Source organism: Nansenia antarctica, assembly GCF_963989245.1.
Source record: "Nansenia antarctica genome assembly, chromosome: 1".
NCBI classification, from domain to species: Eukaryota; Metazoa; Chordata; class Actinopteri; order Argentiniformes; family Microstomatidae; genus Nansenia; species Nansenia antarctica.
The window spans coordinates 57,608,878-57,626,377 of record NC_137674.1 but is presented as its reverse complement, the minus strand read 5'-3'; the positions used below and the strand labels follow the sequence as shown (position 1 = coordinate 57,626,377).

General features: G+C 44.9%; 1 protein-coding gene across 1 annotated transcript in view; it reads right to left on the bottom strand.

The window, feature by feature from the left end:
- The window catches only part of plcb4b (phospholipase C, beta 4b), a gene marked incomplete at both ends in the record, with an annotated part of 44,207 nt that overhangs the window by 14,250 nt on the left and 12,457 nt on the right, over window positions 1-17,500 (bottom strand). Inside the window, 17 exons of the mRNA XM_080550401.1 lie at window positions 3,034-3,158; window positions 4,270-4,354; window positions 5,214-5,355; window positions 5,990-6,085; window positions 6,616-6,650; window positions 6,905-7,000; window positions 9,838-9,928; window positions 10,128-10,212; window positions 10,394-10,473; window positions 11,008-11,101; window positions 11,285-11,495; window positions 11,941-12,049; window positions 13,361-13,418; window positions 14,098-14,198; window positions 14,661-14,742; window positions 15,678-15,731; window positions 15,866-15,945. Coding sequence (XP_080406527.1) covers window positions 3,034-3,158; window positions 4,270-4,354; window positions 5,214-5,355; window positions 5,990-6,085; window positions 6,616-6,650; window positions 6,905-7,000; window positions 9,838-9,928; window positions 10,128-10,212; window positions 10,394-10,473; window positions 11,008-11,101; window positions 11,285-11,495; window positions 11,941-12,049; window positions 13,361-13,418; window positions 14,098-14,198; window positions 14,661-14,742; window positions 15,678-15,731; window positions 15,866-15,945 — 1,624 coding nt within the window. The remainder of the gene's footprint in view (window positions 1-3,033; window positions 3,159-4,269; window positions 4,355-5,213; window positions 5,356-5,989; window positions 6,086-6,615; window positions 6,651-6,904; window positions 7,001-9,837; window positions 9,929-10,127; window positions 10,213-10,393; window positions 10,474-11,007; window positions 11,102-11,284; window positions 11,496-11,940; window positions 12,050-13,360; window positions 13,419-14,097; window positions 14,199-14,660; window positions 14,743-15,677; window positions 15,732-15,865; window positions 15,946-17,500) is intronic.

Genomic DNA, 17,500 nt, shown 5'->3' with positions numbered 1-17,500 from the left:
GGTTTTTTATCAAAACCGTCTGAAACCGGATTATTATTATTTTTTTAAGAATAAAATAGAATAAGAATAAAACTGGAACATGTCACATGTTTGTCGTGTGTGAAAATAACAATGATACAGTCTGAATCTGCCGCGCAATGAGTGAGAGGTTTGGTCAGTTGTGAAGAATAACTGAGGATGAATATCTAATTGGGATTATATTTAAGGGTAACAAATCACTCTATGGGAAAGATAGTTGCCTTCAGTTATTGGTAGATAGGAAAGGTTTTTTACAATTACTCGCTTACATTTAATAAGATCATTTTCGCTGCTCTCTGTAAAGCGCATTGGGTCACTTTTGTGAGAAATGCGCTATAGAAATAAAATGTGATTTGATTTGATATCAATCAATCAATCAAACTTTATTTATGTTCTATAGCACAAATCATGCATTGAATGTAACTCCAAGTGCAGTATTTACTAAACCACAATATAATAAAACAAGAGCTATACGGATCAAGAGTGTTTGTGCACAGCGCCACTGTGTGTGAAGGCGCTACTGAAAGTGATGACAGAACGCATGTCTCAGAAGATACGCGGTCACTTAGTGACGCAAAGGTAGTTCTGTATTTATCTCTATCTGTATTAGTACATTTATTTTGAAAGCTCTATTTTGACAGCTCTACCATGGGCACTTCTATTTTGATGGGGCATTCTTTGTTGATTGACTTACGACAGTTCAGGACGAGTCAGTCTCGCGGCATGTGGTTTTTATGAAAAGCTTTAAGTATGTTCACTGCATAATTCTAAGTCTAATATTTCAGTGATTATTGAGCAGTATTCAAATATTTAAATACATTGAGCAGCAGCTGAAACTTTGTCTAAGAACCAAGATATTGAGAAAGCAGTTCATTCAATGAAGACGCTGTTCCAAGAGATGATCTTCCGTGCAGGCGTGCACCCTGGATCAGCGGAGCTGGTGTGTTAAGTGTTCATGTGTTTTCATGTATGGTGTAGCTTACAAAAGTCTGCCTTTCCACTTATATTTGTGAAACTAAGTAGCCTAAATGTGTTGCGACTGTGCTTACGGTGTTTTAATGGTGTTCGACATGAGTGTATTGTAGCAGTAGGGCTCAATTATTTGAAATTGGCGCTCTTTTTTATTTTAATTTTATTTTTTTTTTAAATGTATTTTTCGGTTAACCGGAAAACCCCGGTTTTAGTCTTTGACGGTTTTTCGGTTTCAATAATTGGAAACCGTCCATCCCTAATACATACAATATATATTTTTTTTCCCCCTTTCCTAACACCAGGGGAGCCACCCCTCCTAAATTTCGTTGTTTGGTACCTGTACTGTAGCAATGACAATAAAGTCCATTCATTCATTCATTCATTCATACATAACATATTCTACACTCAAACATTAGGCTACATATTAAACAGAAACAGACATTCAACTTAAATGATGCAGTAGGAGAGAGGGAGGAGGCACCTGGTTGCAGCAATGAATCACTGGGCTCTTTAAAGCAGACAAATAAACATGTTTTATGCCACTTTTAACTAAATAATAAAGTGAAACCTTACTTTAAACATGGTATGAAAAAATTGGCTACATTATCAGAAGTTGTCAAGCTGCCTTTTTCGTGCCTCCCATCAACACACCAGGGTGATGTCGTGGCAAATGTGTGGCCATGCTCGTACGACTTTCTCGTTGCACAACGCTTAAACACCGTAACTTTTTTATCGACCACACTTCCAATGACACTGTCCGTCATTGTTATAATTGACAGAGAAGCCAAAGTGCTGCCATACATGGGATTTAAATGACGAGGGAGGCATTTCAAGTTCTTCTCTGTCGCCAACATTAGCAGCACTCACCATGATACACTTGGGCTGCGTTCGTAAATTTGCTCTGAGAGCGCCGGAGAGCACACTGGGTCCGACGTCATAAAGGGACCAAGTAATTTGATTGGACAAGAGGCGTTCCATGAATGCTGATCAGATTCCAGAGCGAATTTATGAACGCAGCCTTGTTGTTCTGGATTTCTTCCCCCATTATCAACCTATCATTGCGCTTTAGAGTAAAACAAAGCACGCAACTGTCGCGTCTATCTTTTCATGGCAACTCTACATTGTGATTTACAAGGGATATTAACTAATATTAAGTAATATTATTACTTGGTTACATTTTGCAATTGATCCGCGGTACACATGCGTGCCGAACCGTGGGGGGCGATCCGTTACACCCCTACCAAATAGTGTCCGCCTGATGTAAATATAAACATAAAAGCTACATTTGATAAGTAAGTAGGCTAGATTTGATAAGTAAGTAAGCTAGCTAGCTATGATTGGAAACAAAGTAGTATCCAGTTAAGGAATTATATTTATCACTACTTTGGCTGATGTGATGTGGGTTAACCAGCCAACTCTGTAACATTACAGAGCGAATCGCGTGTGAAATTAGCATGCTAGAAGGTGTTTTAATATAAAATGACTATGCCAACTTAAAATCTATAGCTGACAACTGAGCCTGCATCAACTGTAATGCTATTCAAGTGCAAGAAGATTAGATAAGTGCATAGCAACGACATTCGAAAGACATTGATTAGACCAGGCGGACACTATTTGGCCAGGCGGACTTAATCTGGCATGACAGTACCAGTCTATAGGTATGAGTGTGTGTGTGTTGATTGGATGTCTTCGTTGGGAGAGTTGCGTTAAAAGGGTCCAGCATGGGCTAAGAGCGACTCTAGCAGTAAAGTTGTCAATCGACGACCTTTATATAATAACCTTGTTTCCCTGCATCGATTCAATCAACCTCTTACATACTCCTATTCAGCGGCAGTGGAGAGCTAGAGAGTTTGTTTACAACAACTTGTTCTATTGTATTCTAGATTATTGTATTCTATTGTATTCTACCAGGCTCACAGCAGAGTGGAAACACAATCAGGTATTAGGACATCAGTGGGATGGGGCGCGTGCCGTGGAGGGGCGTGAGTAGGGTTCCGTTGTGGCGTGTTCTGTGTGTTCCGTGGGTTCTGTGTGATCTGGTACCTGGGGTCTGGTAGTTGAGAGAGACCATCTGGCAGCCTGCGTTCCAGAAGATCTGAGGCATGTAGTTACTGGACTCCACTCGGCCTCCTTTGGGGTAGATGCGGCTCATCTGACGCTTGTTGTAGCTGCGCGCTACCGCTCAGGAAAAGAACAAAGGGGAGGGAGTGTGTGTGTGTGTGTGTAGTGTAGTTTGTGTGTGTGTGTGTGTGGTGTCTGTGCGTGTGTGAAAGAGAGCGATTGTAGCATTGTTGTATGTGTGTGTGTGTATGTGTGTGTGTGTGTGTGTGTGTGTGTGAGAGAGAGAGAAAGAGAGAAAGAGAGAGAGAGAGAGAGAGAGAGAGAGAGAGAGAGAGAGAGAGAGAGAGAGAGAGAGAGAGAGAGAGAGAGAGAGAGAGAGAGGGTAGCATGTGTGTGTGTGTGTGTCAAACGGACCGCAGGGCTATTTTTAGCATGGAACAGCTTGCGTCCTGCAGTCCCTTTGGAGTAAGTGTATGTGTGCATGTGTGTGCGTGTGTGTGCGTGTGTGTGCGTGTGTGTGTGTGTGTGTGCGTGTGTGTGTGTGTGCGTGTGTGTGCGTGTGAGGGAGTGGGGCGGAAGAGTCCGTGTTCTACAGTCCAAAGGCACATTGGCCTCTCCAGAGAGGCTGGGCTCTTTTTCCACAGAAGGAGACAAACATGTCCAATAAACACTGGGTCTGTCCCTCCAATCCCCTCAAATGTAGGTGACCTAAAACCGCAAAGTTACAACTGCAAAGTTTCAGTTTCTGGTTCAAGAGGCCCACGATGGATCCTAGTTTCTTTGGTTTCACTTTTGATACGATCGTTAATTAAGACGGTGAATAACGGATGACCTCGGTATGATGTTTGCATATGTTTGCATATACGTTCTAGTGTTTTGGTCCGCATGTCGGCAACCAACCAAAATGTTCACTTTTTGTTTTGCAACACGTTGTTGAGAATCACAACACAAACTTGCTAGTCAAGCCAAAATACTGCAATGCAATGGATTCGGTGAGTAATCCCCACTGCTACCTAGTTAACTATAACATTACTTTACATTGTTAGCAGGCTCACAAAACAAGCTGTGTTAGTTGACTAGTGATGTGTCATTGATTTTCAACAACGCGGAAATGTATTCACATTTTTCGAACGAAAAGTCTGAACATTAAATCGGATGCCGACATGCGGACCAAACACTAGAACGTGTCACATGACCTCATTGACATTGGAAGGATACTTGACGAACTCGATGGCATTGGTTTTCAGATAGCCCAGACCGACCGACTCGTTGAACGACGACATGTTGTGGTGGATGTTTCTCTCTGAAAGAGAAAGCCCAAAGAAACAGTCAGCAAACATCTGATCTCATCTAGGAGTGTCCGAATAGGAATCTTTTTCAAGCTAGCTTCGGAAAGCTTTCCCTCGAACATTTAGAAATCCTATAGTGACTGTTAGCTTATATTGTAATTTAACTGTGAATGAACAGTAAAAAAAGCTGCAATTACGACTCCACCCATCAGTCATATGTTCAGATTCTAATGGTTACACTTTATGACCGCTTATTCCATATCTCCCTTGGTTCACCATGTGAAGGTGAACCTCAGACACACCGGTGAAGGCTTCCCATCCGTACCACACATCAAACATGTCCGGGCACGGTGGCACGAGAGCCTCATGCATGCTCACTCCAAACGTGTTAAAGCTGACGCTCCTTTCATGACTTTTCCTAGATATGTGCGTTCTACCACCCAGTATCCTTACATTTTCCAAATCACATCAGGATAAGCTAATATAACGCTATTTTGGAGTTTTTCTGTGTAGGAGGCAGACTAATTTACAAGCGGCCAACTAGTGGTCGTTGTGTGCATGCATTTGACCCCCTGAGGCGGCTCTTTTAGTAGGTAAAAAGGCACGTGTTAAATAGTACTTTATTTCATTTCTTGGATCCAGGCCCACGCCTAGACCTAGACCAGCAAAGCTCTCCATTTAACTCTCTTCCTTAGCTTACGCAGAGGAGACCGACCTACAAACATCTCTATTTCATATTAGCGAACTCTCTCGTGGCTTGGCAGCTGCTGGGTTGTTGTCGGAGAGAAACTAAGTTACTACTTAAGCTACGGAGCGCTTGGGATAGTCACCCTTGAACGTCGATAAGTGAGTAGTAGTATGAGGTGACCTGACCTTCTGCCACGTCGAAGCTCTGGAACTTGACGGGTTGTGCGTAGTTGACCATAGCGGAGAGGACCGGGTGGATGTTGGTTGTGGCTCCTACGTACGTGTACGAGGCGATCAGAGCCTCCTCGTCTTCCGCTGGCTCTGCACTCTAAATGAGAGGGAAACACATACGCACGCACACACACACACACACACACACACACACACACACACACACACACGCACACACACGCACACACACAGTCAGACACGCATACACACTTGCACACACACACTCTCTTCACCCTGTGCTCTGAACAGAGAAGGAACGTCACAAGGACTACTCTTTTATTTTTTTATTTTTTTAGATTTGGTCACCCAATTTGGTAGCCAATTGAACCCAACCTAGCATCCAATTATCCCCTGCCTATTGCGAAGGATCCGCCGCACGACCCCGTGGCCGGCAGTCCCAGAAGAGGCCGCCAGGCAGACTAGCTGACTGGCTCCTCGAGCCCAGCACCTGTTATTCCGGCACCCCGGGGGCGCTGTTGCGCGACGGATCCTTGTCCGGAAATACTCCTATACCGCCCTCGGGAGCGGCCGCCCAATATGCCGCTCCCGTGTGTGCCCCAGCCATATCCGGATCTGGCGAGCTGGGATTCGAACCCGGTGGGCAGCTTGCACTAGTGGCCAGTGCTTAGACCGCTACACCACCGCGGGGCACAAGGACTACTCTTGAGCACAATAAATGGGCAACACAGATAACGGGGTGTGAGTGTGTGCGTGTGCAGAAGGTAACACACCTTCTTATTGTTTTCCTGGTCGGACGCCTCTGAGACGTCTGTAGCGTCTGTCGCTTCTGTGGCCTCGGAAATCTCGGTGACCTCGTCTTCAGTCACCTGAACGAACAACAGAAGCGTGTCAAACAAACATATCTCTCTGTCTGACCAGCTCAGTGGCCTCGCGGTTAGAGTGTCCGCCCTGAGATTGGGAGGTCGTGAGTTCGATCATCGGCCGAGTCATACCAAATACTATAAAAATTGTACCCGATGCCTCCCTGCTTGGCACTCAGCATTAAGGGTTGGATTGGGGGGTAAGACCCTGCGACATACCAGCGTCATGTCCAAGGGGTGTAAAAAATTTTTTTAGCGTACGAAACAAACTTGGTTGCACAATGTTATTCACCACAGACGAATTCGAAGATTTGCGAAGGCATACTTTGTCTCCAGTTAGGGGGTATCTCTGCGAGTCTGTCTGGGTCTTCAGACACACATACCTTTTTGATACTGTTGTCCGTGCTGTCCTCCTCTTTCCTGGTGCTGACGGTTGTGACGCTGACGCTCTCGCAGTTCTCCTCCTTCTCGCCGGGGGGGGGCTGCTTCTCGCCGGGAGGGGGCTGCTTCTCACCGGGGGGGGGCTGCTCCTCGCCGGTCTTCAGCTCCGGGGTCACGTCCTTCACATCCACTGCTTACACACGCACACGCGCACGCACGCACACAGACAGAGAGAGACACAGAGATATGAATACACTGTCTCGCTGTGCGACAACCATCCGCGGTATGTTCAAAAAACGCACGCACGTGTGCACGCACACACGCACACAAAGCTCACATGCACGCAAAGCTCACACGCACGCAAAGCTCACACAGACACACACGCACACACGCGCACACACACACACACACACACACACACACACACACACACAGAGCACTCACCATTCTCTGCGTCCTCCTCGTTCTCTTCTCCCAGTATGATAGCTGGTGTGTTGGTCTCCCCTGCCTCCATGTGCTTCTTAAAGGACTCCAGCTGCTCTGTACAACAGATGACCAGACGCAGTCAACACACAGCAACCTGCCTGAGATGGCTACATCACTCCTTCATCACTCCTTCAAGACATGGAATATTGACTACATCACTCCTTCAAGACATGGAATATTGACTACATCACTCCTTCAAGACATGGAATATTGACTACATCACTCCTTCATCACTCCTTCAAGACATGGAATATTGACTACATCACTCCTTCAAGGACATGGAATATTGACTACATCACTCCTTCATCACTCCTTCAAGACATGGAATATTGACTACATCACTCCTTCAAGACATGGAATATTGACTACATCACTCCTTCATCACTCCTTCAAGACATGGAATATTGACTACATCACTCCTTCAAGACATGGAATATTGACTACATCACTCCTTCAAGACATGGAATATTGACTACATCACTCCTTCATCACTCCTTCAAGACATGGAATATTGACTACATCACTCCTTCAAGGACATGGAATATTGACTACATCACTCCTTCAAGACATGGAATATTGACTACATCACTCCTTCATCACTCCTTCAAGACATGGAATATTGACTACATCACTCCTTCAAGACATGGAATATTGACTACATCACTCCTTCAAGACATGGAATATTGACTACATCACTCCTTCAAGGACATGGAATATTGACTACATCACTCCTTCAAGACATGGAATATTGACTACATCACTCCTTCAAGGACATGGAATATTGACTACATCACTCCTTCATCACTCCTTCAAGACATGGAATATTGACTACATCACTCCTTCAAGACATGGACTATTGACTACATCACTCCTTCAAGGACATGGAATATTGACTACATCACTCCTTCAAGACATGGAATATTGACTACATCACTCCTTCAAGACATGGAATATTGACTACATCACTCCTTCAAGGACATGGAATATTGACTACATCACTCCTTCAAGACATGGAATATTGACTACATCACTCCTTCAAGGACATGGAAGATTGACTACATCACTCCTTCAAGACATGGAATATTGACTACATCACTCCTTCAAGGACATGGAATATTGACTACATCACTCCTTCAAGGACATGGAATATTGACTACCGGTACATCACTCCTTCAAGACATGGAATATTGACTACATCACTCCTTCAAGGACATGGAATATTGACTACATCACTCCTTCAAGGACATGGAATATTGACTACATCACTCCTTCATCACTCCTTCAAGACATGGAATATTGACTACATCACTCCTTCAAGACATGGAATATTGACTACATCACTCCTTCAAGACATGGAATATTGACTACATCACTCCTTCAAGACATGGAATATTGACTACATCACTCCTTCAAGGACATGGAATATTGACTACATCACTCCTTCAAGACATGGAATATTGACTACATCACTCCTTCATCACTCCTTCAAGACATGGAATATTGACTACATCACTCCTTCAAGACATGGACTATTGACTACATCACTCCTTCAAGGACATGGAATATTGACTACATCACTCCTTCAAGACATGGAATATTGACTACATCACTCCTTCAAGACATGGAATATTGACTACATCACTCCTTCAAGGACATGGAATATTGATTACATCACTCCTTCAAGACATGGAATATTGACTACATCACTCCTTCAAGGACATGGAATATTGACTACATCACTCCTTCAAGACATGGAATATTGACTACATCACTCCTTCAAGGACATGGAATATTGACTACATCACTCCTTCAAGGACATGGAATATTGACTACCGGTACATCACTCCTTCAAGACATGGAATATTGACTACATCACTCCTTCAAGGACATGGAATATTGACTACATCACTCCTTCAAGGACATGGAATATTGACTACATCACTCCTTCATCACTCCTTCAAGACATGGAATATTGACTACATCACTCCTTCAAGACATGGAATATTGACTACATCACTCCTTCAAGACATGGAATATTGACTACATCACTCCTTCAAGGACATGGAATATTGACTACATCACTCCTTCAAGACATGGAATATTGACTACATCACTCTTTCAAGACATGGAATATTGACTACATCACTCCTTCAAAGACATGGAATATTGACTACATCACTCCTTCAAGACATGGAATATTGACTACATCACTCCTTCAAGACATGGAATATTGACTACATCACTCCTTCATCACTCCTTCAAGACATGGAATATTGACTACATCACTCCTTCAAGACATGGAATATTGACTACATCACTCCTTCAAGACATGGAATATTGACTACATCACTCCTTCAAGGACATGGAATATTGACTACATCACTCCTTCAAGACATGGAATATTGACTACATCACTCTTTCAAGACATGGAATATTGACTACATCACTCCTTCAAAGACATGGAATATTGACTACATCACTCCTTCAAGACATGGAATATTGACTACATCACTCCTTCAAGACATGGAATATTGACTACATCACTCCTTCATCACTCCTTCAAGACATGGAATATTGACTACATCACTCCTTCAAGACATGGAATATTGACTACATCACTCCTTCAAGACATGGAATATTGACTACATCACTTCTTCAAGGACATGGAATATTGACTACATCACTCCTTCATGACATGGAATTTTGACTACATCACTCCTTCAAGACATGGAATATTGACTACATCACTCCTTCAAGGACATGCTTAGTATTCAAATGTATTGATTGTAAGTCGCTTTGGAATAAGGCGTCTGCTAAATGCCAAAAATGTAAATGTAAACATGGACTATTGTTTTGTTAACACGTATGACCGTCATCGTTCGCAAACGTACTCTGTTCCACCTCAGGTTTCAAGCGTTTGTTCTTGATGAGGATTTTGCGTTTGAGTTCAATGGGAGAAGGTAAGGGTCGCCCGGCTTCAATCTGCAACAACATCAAAAAGTGGGGACTTTTAACAACAAAAAAACTATAACATTTTGTTGCATTTAATTATCTCACACCGGACACGAATGTCGGACTGTCGGCTTTCGCGAGGCGGTCAGATGAAATCTCACTTCCTGGTGAGCACTATCCAGCTGATATTTACATACACAGGTTCTTTGTCCAATCAAAATACACCTACCGGGTATCCCTCCAATGGCAGCCTGAGTAGAAGGTCTCCAAAGCACTCCTCACAGTATCTCGCCATCTTATACTGCTGCGGTTTACTGAGACACACAGGAGTAAAGACAGCGATCCAATTCCGACGTCACACTCAAATAACATCGTCTCACTCTCCAGGGGTTTACAAACTACAACTGCATGACCGAGAACGGACACAACTATTGTGGTAAAACAATAAATAATCGAAGCCAAACTGTTTGATTTCCAACTGTAAATCTAACCTACCTGCAATGGTTTTCAAAGGACAGGATAACGGGATACTCAGACGTCACGAAGGCTGTGTCCTTGATGGCTTGAATCACATCCTGTTGTAAAAGAAAAACAATAACATCAAACATCCAAGCTTGTATTTAGCTAAAGTGACCTATGTGTGATACTGTGTTTATGGGTCTGTATCACATGCAATATCAATCTACTAACACAAGGGGGCTTACTTGACATGCAATAACAATAAACTTAGAAATAGTATATAATAACATTATAGTATGTGTGCAAAGAGTGAATGAGACCTTGGTTCAGACTGTGAGAGTGTATAGTGTGTATTATACAGTGCAAATATATATAGTTTTGAATATGTGTACATATGAGCTTTGTCTGTGTATGTGTGTGTGTGTGTGTGTGTGTGTGTGTGTGTGTGTGTGTGTGAGTGTGGTGTGTGTGTGTGTGAGTGTGGTGTGTGCGTGAGTATATGTCAATTTGTGCATGTAAGTGTGTGTGTATGTGTATGTGTGTGGTGTGTGTGTGTGTGTGTGTGTGTGTGTGTATGTGTGTGTGTGTGTACGTGAGTGTGTGTGTGTGTGCGCGTGAGTGTGTGTGAGTGTGTGTGCGAGCGTATCTACCTTAAACAGAATGTCTGTGCACATGGCCTTGCCGTGAGTGATGATGGGCTCCTGGTCCTCTCCTTTCCCATCCCAACAGTCCAACTCCACACACCTGGTAGACAACATATTATTTTCACTTAAATGCACGCACACACACACACACACACCCACACACACCCACCCACACACCCACACACCCACACACACACCCACACACACACACACACACACACCCACACACACACCCACACCCACACACACACACACACTCACACTCCCCTCCCCCTCCGCGTACCTGCACCCTGAGAGCAGCACCTGGCGGTACATCTCCACCGAGGACTTCCCTCCAAACTGTCGTCCGGTCAGGTAGGTGTTGTGTGACGAGGCGATGAAGTAGTGGGCCAGAGGCTGCTCCATCTCCTGGTACAGCTCCAGCCGGTCCAGAAACACCGGAGCGTTCTCGTCGGACATCAGATACCTGCAGAAGCCGTCGCTGGACATACGGGCTAGGAGAGAGGGAAAAGGGAGGGGATTAAAAGGGAAGGTTAGTAGGTTAGTTAAACGTGTTTCTTACTAACTGTAAGTTAGTCACTGCAATACTCGGTGTTGGCCAGGGGATGGCAGTAGAGGAGTAGGGGTGTTGTGTGTGTGCGCTCTGCTGTGATAGGAGGCAGACACATACACCATGTCATACCAAGGTTGAGGGGCACTGGAGCAGAGAGCGCCACGGCAGGAAAGGAGTATGAGAAAGATAAAACAGTATCTCTCTCTCCGTTCTATCTCTCTCTCTCACTCCATCTCTTCCTCTGTCTCCACCTCATCTCTGTCAGTCTCCATTCCTCAACCTTCATTTCTATCCATGTTTCTCTCCCTCTGTCCATCTTTCTCTCTCTCTCTATCTCTCTCTCTCTCTAGCTCTCTCTCTCTCTGTCAATGTCTAACGTCCCTCACCTTTCTTCTTCAGTTCGGGGTCTCTCTCGTACTTGTCGATGATCTGCATGGCTCGCTTGGGGTCGTAGAAGGGGAACAGGATCTCGTTTAGCCTCGGGTCACGCTGGTTCTGAGGGACACACACACACACACACACACACACATACAAACCGTCACACACACACAGACACTGTTCAACGCATGCACGCACACACACACCGTCTCAATCGCGCAAATGTAACACAGCCACTCACATAAAGACAGCTCACGATGGATACTGTGGCCCAATCCCAAACAGACTCCTAGGTCCTACCCCCCCCACCCCCCCCCAAGACACTTCCTGTAGATCTGAGAGAAGGGAGCTGGTGTCGGTGATATGAACCAAAAAGCCATCTACGGTAGCTTAAGGAGGCCGAAGTAAGGTCATGCCCATGTCAGTAACACTTGTCTGATGGTTTTCGATCAGGGGAGGCTGGTGGAGGTCAATTGTAACGTGCAGAATGACCCGAGGAGGGTAGGGTATCAGCCCGTTCCATTCCGTGCGTTACAATGAGCCCTCTGATTTCTACCTCCGCCGTTTTAGATGTACCGGCCTCGGGGGGGAAGGACCTCGGTTGGATTTGGAACTGGGCCATCGGACTCACCAACAACAGACATACACACACACACACACACACACACATACATCTATGCGCAGAGAGACCAACAGACGGCTCAACATTCCGCTGTGACAGAGTGAGGCGAGGCCGTGAGGTAACACTAGTAGGGACAGACACGTTATCTTTCGTTTTCGCGGCCGTTCCAGATTAAAAACAGGAGCCACGGTCGCTGACACAGTGGGGTGGGTGTGGCTGCTGGGGAGGGGGGGGGAGGGACTAGGTCTTTTAAAGCAGGGCTACTCAGACAGCAGGAATCATAACAACACCAGAGGTTTTTTTAATTTATTTTTTATAACTAATGAGGATCCATTTCAAGGTGACACACAGGCAGCCGCAGCCAGGAAGAGAAACGGGGACACTTTGGCCAGCTGCACACAGAGAGAAAGGGGTTGAAGCAGATTGGGGGAGGGGGGGTTTCAGCCAAGAGAAGCACACGGTACACAGCACGGACACCAAGCAGCAAGATGGCCGGGCAGGAAGCTTTGGGACAGAACCCACCCATCGCGTTGCCATAGTTACAGCAATGAGGCACAATGAGGGCAGGGCGAGGGGCCATGCAAACACATAGGAGTAGGATGAAGTTGCCCCTAGATGCTGATCATAGTTCAGTTGTGTGTGTCCCCCCCCATTAGAGGTTAAAGGTTAGGATTGGAGGGAGGACAGCTGATTCTAGATCTGTTCCTGAGGGCAACTTCTACCCAGAGCCAGAGGAGGGTGGGGGGGGGGCGGAATGTCAGGTCAAGCTGTCACACAGAGAAGTTAATGAATGATAAAGAGCTTACTTCATTCAGAAAGCTGACTAACTGGTCTACGTTTAAAAAATCACTTTTGTCCCCATTGCTGCAAAGGAATTAATAAAAAAAAATAAAAAATTGTTATTTTTCTTTTAATCCTGGCAAGTCAGTGTACTATAAGCAAAAGGGTTTTCTTCTTAATGAAGGGGTCAACTAAAACTAGAGCATCTTTCATGTTACACTTTCCAAAACAGGACATTACTAAACATGTTAAATCACCACTGGGTTGAACATTAAAAAAAAGAAAAGAAAAGTGAGTTAAACAGTTAGTTTAAACAAACGCGTTAATGTTGAACTGTTTTAAGCAGGGTTAGGCTGTCCAGAGGTAGTTAGTAGAGCCGGTGCTGATAACCTCCTGCATTCAACTTCCAACTATGCACAGACAGATAGCATCACCATAGCTGGGGGTTTCACCTAACCGTAAAAAAAACTACTGTTCATACCTGAGTACTGGTATTGTGAATATGGCTACAGTTTATAATGAAGGCCATGTACTGTATATAATGATAGGGTATAGACTATAAAGTGCAATACTAGTATGGAGGTATACTAGTGACCCTTAATGGTATAACGTCATGTGTATATAACAATTTGGCACCATGCATTACAATGAGCCCTCCGTCCTATGATTTCTACCTCCACCAGCCTCCCCTGTATGTACAGTACGGACTTGATACACAAGTGGTGTCGAGAGTTGGGAGTTAGCGTGGCGGTGCAGGACTCACATCTTCTTGAAGAGTTCCTCGATGTCGGTGCGAGGGCAGATCTTCTGGGTGAGGGCGTAGAAGATGTCGAAAGGGAAAGCGGAGTGTTCTATCTCGTCGTTCTGGGGGGGGGTGGGGAGCAGAACGCAGCATCGTCAGAAAGGAAACACACTATCCCACTTTTTTAATTGAATTATGCCTAGTGCCTTATTGTCAACAAATTGCAAGATAGATTCTAATTGTAAATACTCTTATTTGTCACTTATGTCCTGTACTGTTGTCACTTATTTTGGGATTATGCCTATTGCCTTATTGTTTTGTGCTGCAATGTCAGGGATCGAAGCCTAAGTATTTTTACTCTCTTACACTTGTGTACTGTGACATAACAATAAACTTGAAACGTGAAAGTCTCAGAGCCAGAGAGCAGGACACAGAGGGCCACGGTTAGAAGCACTTGGCCGGGGTACTAGGGGTGACAGTTCCAGATTAGAAACTAGACTAACCGTGACAGAAACACTGGGGATTAAACCACCTGTGTCTGATAATCCACGGTCATCTTAATCTTTGTGGTGATGGTATCTGACCTTTCCGCTGGGCAGGCCCAGTTCCTTCAGGGCCTGGAAGATCCCCTTCTCTGTCTTCCCCGAGGCAAACGTCCGTGTGATGCTGCAACGCAGAGAGAGAGAGAGAGAGAGAGAGAGAGAGAGAGAGAGAGAGAGAGAGAGAGAGAGAGAGAAGAGAGAGAGAGAGAGAGAGAGAGAGAAAGAGAGAGAGAGAGAGAGAGAAAGAGAGAGAGAGAGAAATAGAAATGAGAGAGAGAGAGAGAGAGATGAGAGAGGAGGAGAGAAATGTGAGAGAGCGAGAGTGAGAGAGGGTGGGGGGGGTGAGAGTGAGGTGAGATAAATGAGAGAGAGACGGTAGAGAGAGTCAGGTCCCATCACATTAGGATTTACCGGCATATTTTACAATGATTTATTTAACCAATAATGCCAGAGAAGCTGTGATTTATGGTCAACATGTTCACGTGTAGGGGCAGTTGTTAGACACGGGACACAGCTGAGTGCTGGCAGACTCCTACCAAGTGGCGATGTTGACAATACATTATGTCTCCGAGGGTATTATCACTTTTATACCACGCCGGTCACCATGCTTGGTTTGAGCAACCCGTTGTGTAAAGGATATGGAGAGGCTCGTGCTCCTAGCTTTAGACACATCCGGAATCGTCATCGAGGCGGCTACGTAACTCTAGTCTAACGATCGCGAAAGTCGGCAGTTCGCAGCGGCTGGAGTCACGGCTGGCCACGTGTCGAAGTGCCCCTGAGCAAGGCATCCCAACCCCTAATTGCTCCAGGGTCGCTGTCTATGGCCGACCCCTTTGCCTAGAGAATAAAAATACTGAATACCAACGATTGACTGATAAGTTGATTCTACGGCAATAAAACTATTATTATTATTATTATTAATTATTAATCATCGTAGCGGGTAAATAATAGGCCTACCGTTAGCAATCGCTGACAACGTCATGGTGTTTGTGAGAGACATGAAAAAGGTATCTCTTCTACTTCTGCTGACAGACAGACATAGATCTCAGGTCCTCTTACCCTCGTACTGGGATCTTTCCACTCTGATTGGTCTGAAAGCACATCCTCATCCAACTAAATGAGAGAGGAGAAAACATGCACGCACGCACACACACACGCAGACACACACACACACACACGCGCGGCATGTAAGTCACGATGAGACACCGTTCCTGCGGTGCGACGCCTGGTGCATTGTGGTTACTCACTGTTTCTTGAGGCAAGTCATTGGACAGACGTTGTTGGCTCTGAAGTTGTGGATCACTGACCTCAGACCCTCCGTCCACTTCTGCAAGCAAATAATCACAAGGGTTCTCACACACCCGTACACACACACTGAAATAGAGTGGTTCACACGCACGCACGCACACACGCACAAACACACACGCACAAACACATGCACGCACGCACGCACGAGTCATGAAGAGGATGGCTGTGCAGATGTATCTATCTGGTGTTTAGCAGTAGCTGTCTATGAGATGTAAACGCTGGGAAATTGATTATTGTGAGACACATACTCACGCGCACACACACACGCGCGCGCACACACACACACACGCACACACATAAACGTAAACACAGTGAAACGGATATAGTGTGAGAAGAGAGAGTAAATAAACAGCTGGAGAAGGCCTTGTGATATTCCTGAGAGCCCACTCTACAGTATGTGTGTGAGTGAGTGAGTGAGTGAGTGAGTGAGTGAGTGTGTGTTTGCCTGTATGAGGCTTAGTTTTGCTTTATACTAAGCCTTATACAGGCAATAAGGAAAGAAACAAGAAATATCGAATTGAATTTTAGGCCATACACCCAGCCAGTGTGTGTGTTTTGTAATGGATTTTTCACATGTACTGTATATGGCATGTATGGCAATTATACTTACACTTATGGAATGCAGACTCCTATCGCTGTTTACACTATATGAGAGATGTGTTTTGTGTAAGTGGGCACTCAGTCTACCTTAAGTGGCTGGGTCCAACTCGAGTTGTGAAAGACCATTTTCTTTATTCTATTATATCTTGAGTCTCATTATTAATCCACAACAGTGTGTGTGTGTGTGTGTGTGTGTGTGTGTGTGTGTGTGTGTGTGTGTGTGCGTGCGTGTGTGTGTGCGTGTGTGTGCGCGTGTCTGATGTTCGTTTCTGGCTGTGTTGATGTGAATAACTCTGTCAGCCCTCCAGGTCTGCTGCTTAGGGCCACATGCATGCTGTGAGAGTGTGAGACGGGTGTGTGTGTGTGTGTGTGTGTGTGTGTGTGTGTGTGTGTGTGTGTGCAAGAGCCAGAGACGAGTTAGCAAGAATGAGCGGGTGTTAGTGTGTATGTGCGTGTGTGTGCGCGTGTGTGTGCGTGTGTGTGCGTAAGTGCGCGTGTCCTGACCTTCAGGCTTGGCTGGTGAAGGCTACTCTGGGTAAATAATTCTCAATCCTGTAGCAAAGTTATAGAGCACTGTACAGGCACTGTACAGGCACAGTGCAAACACCATTCATAACACTTAGCGTTTTCTCTCTAAACATTAAGGATGAATTACAATGGCATGGGATTTCATTTGACATTAACTCACTAACTGCCAAAGAATTCTCACCACCATAAAGTCACCCGTGGCACTCTAGAATTGTTGACAATTTGGTTGACTTTCTTCACCGTCAGCACTAAATGAAATGAACAGTTTTTAACATCTTACATGATTACTGTTTACTGATCAGAATTCAATCATGTGAAATCATCTGCTGTCTGCTTTGAGCTTTAGAAAAGTCGAACAGAAATTCAAATCCATGTCCCCTACAACCTGTGGTTTAGGATCAACAACAGAACAAAAACACATTCTGGGTGAAGGTTCTACATTTCTC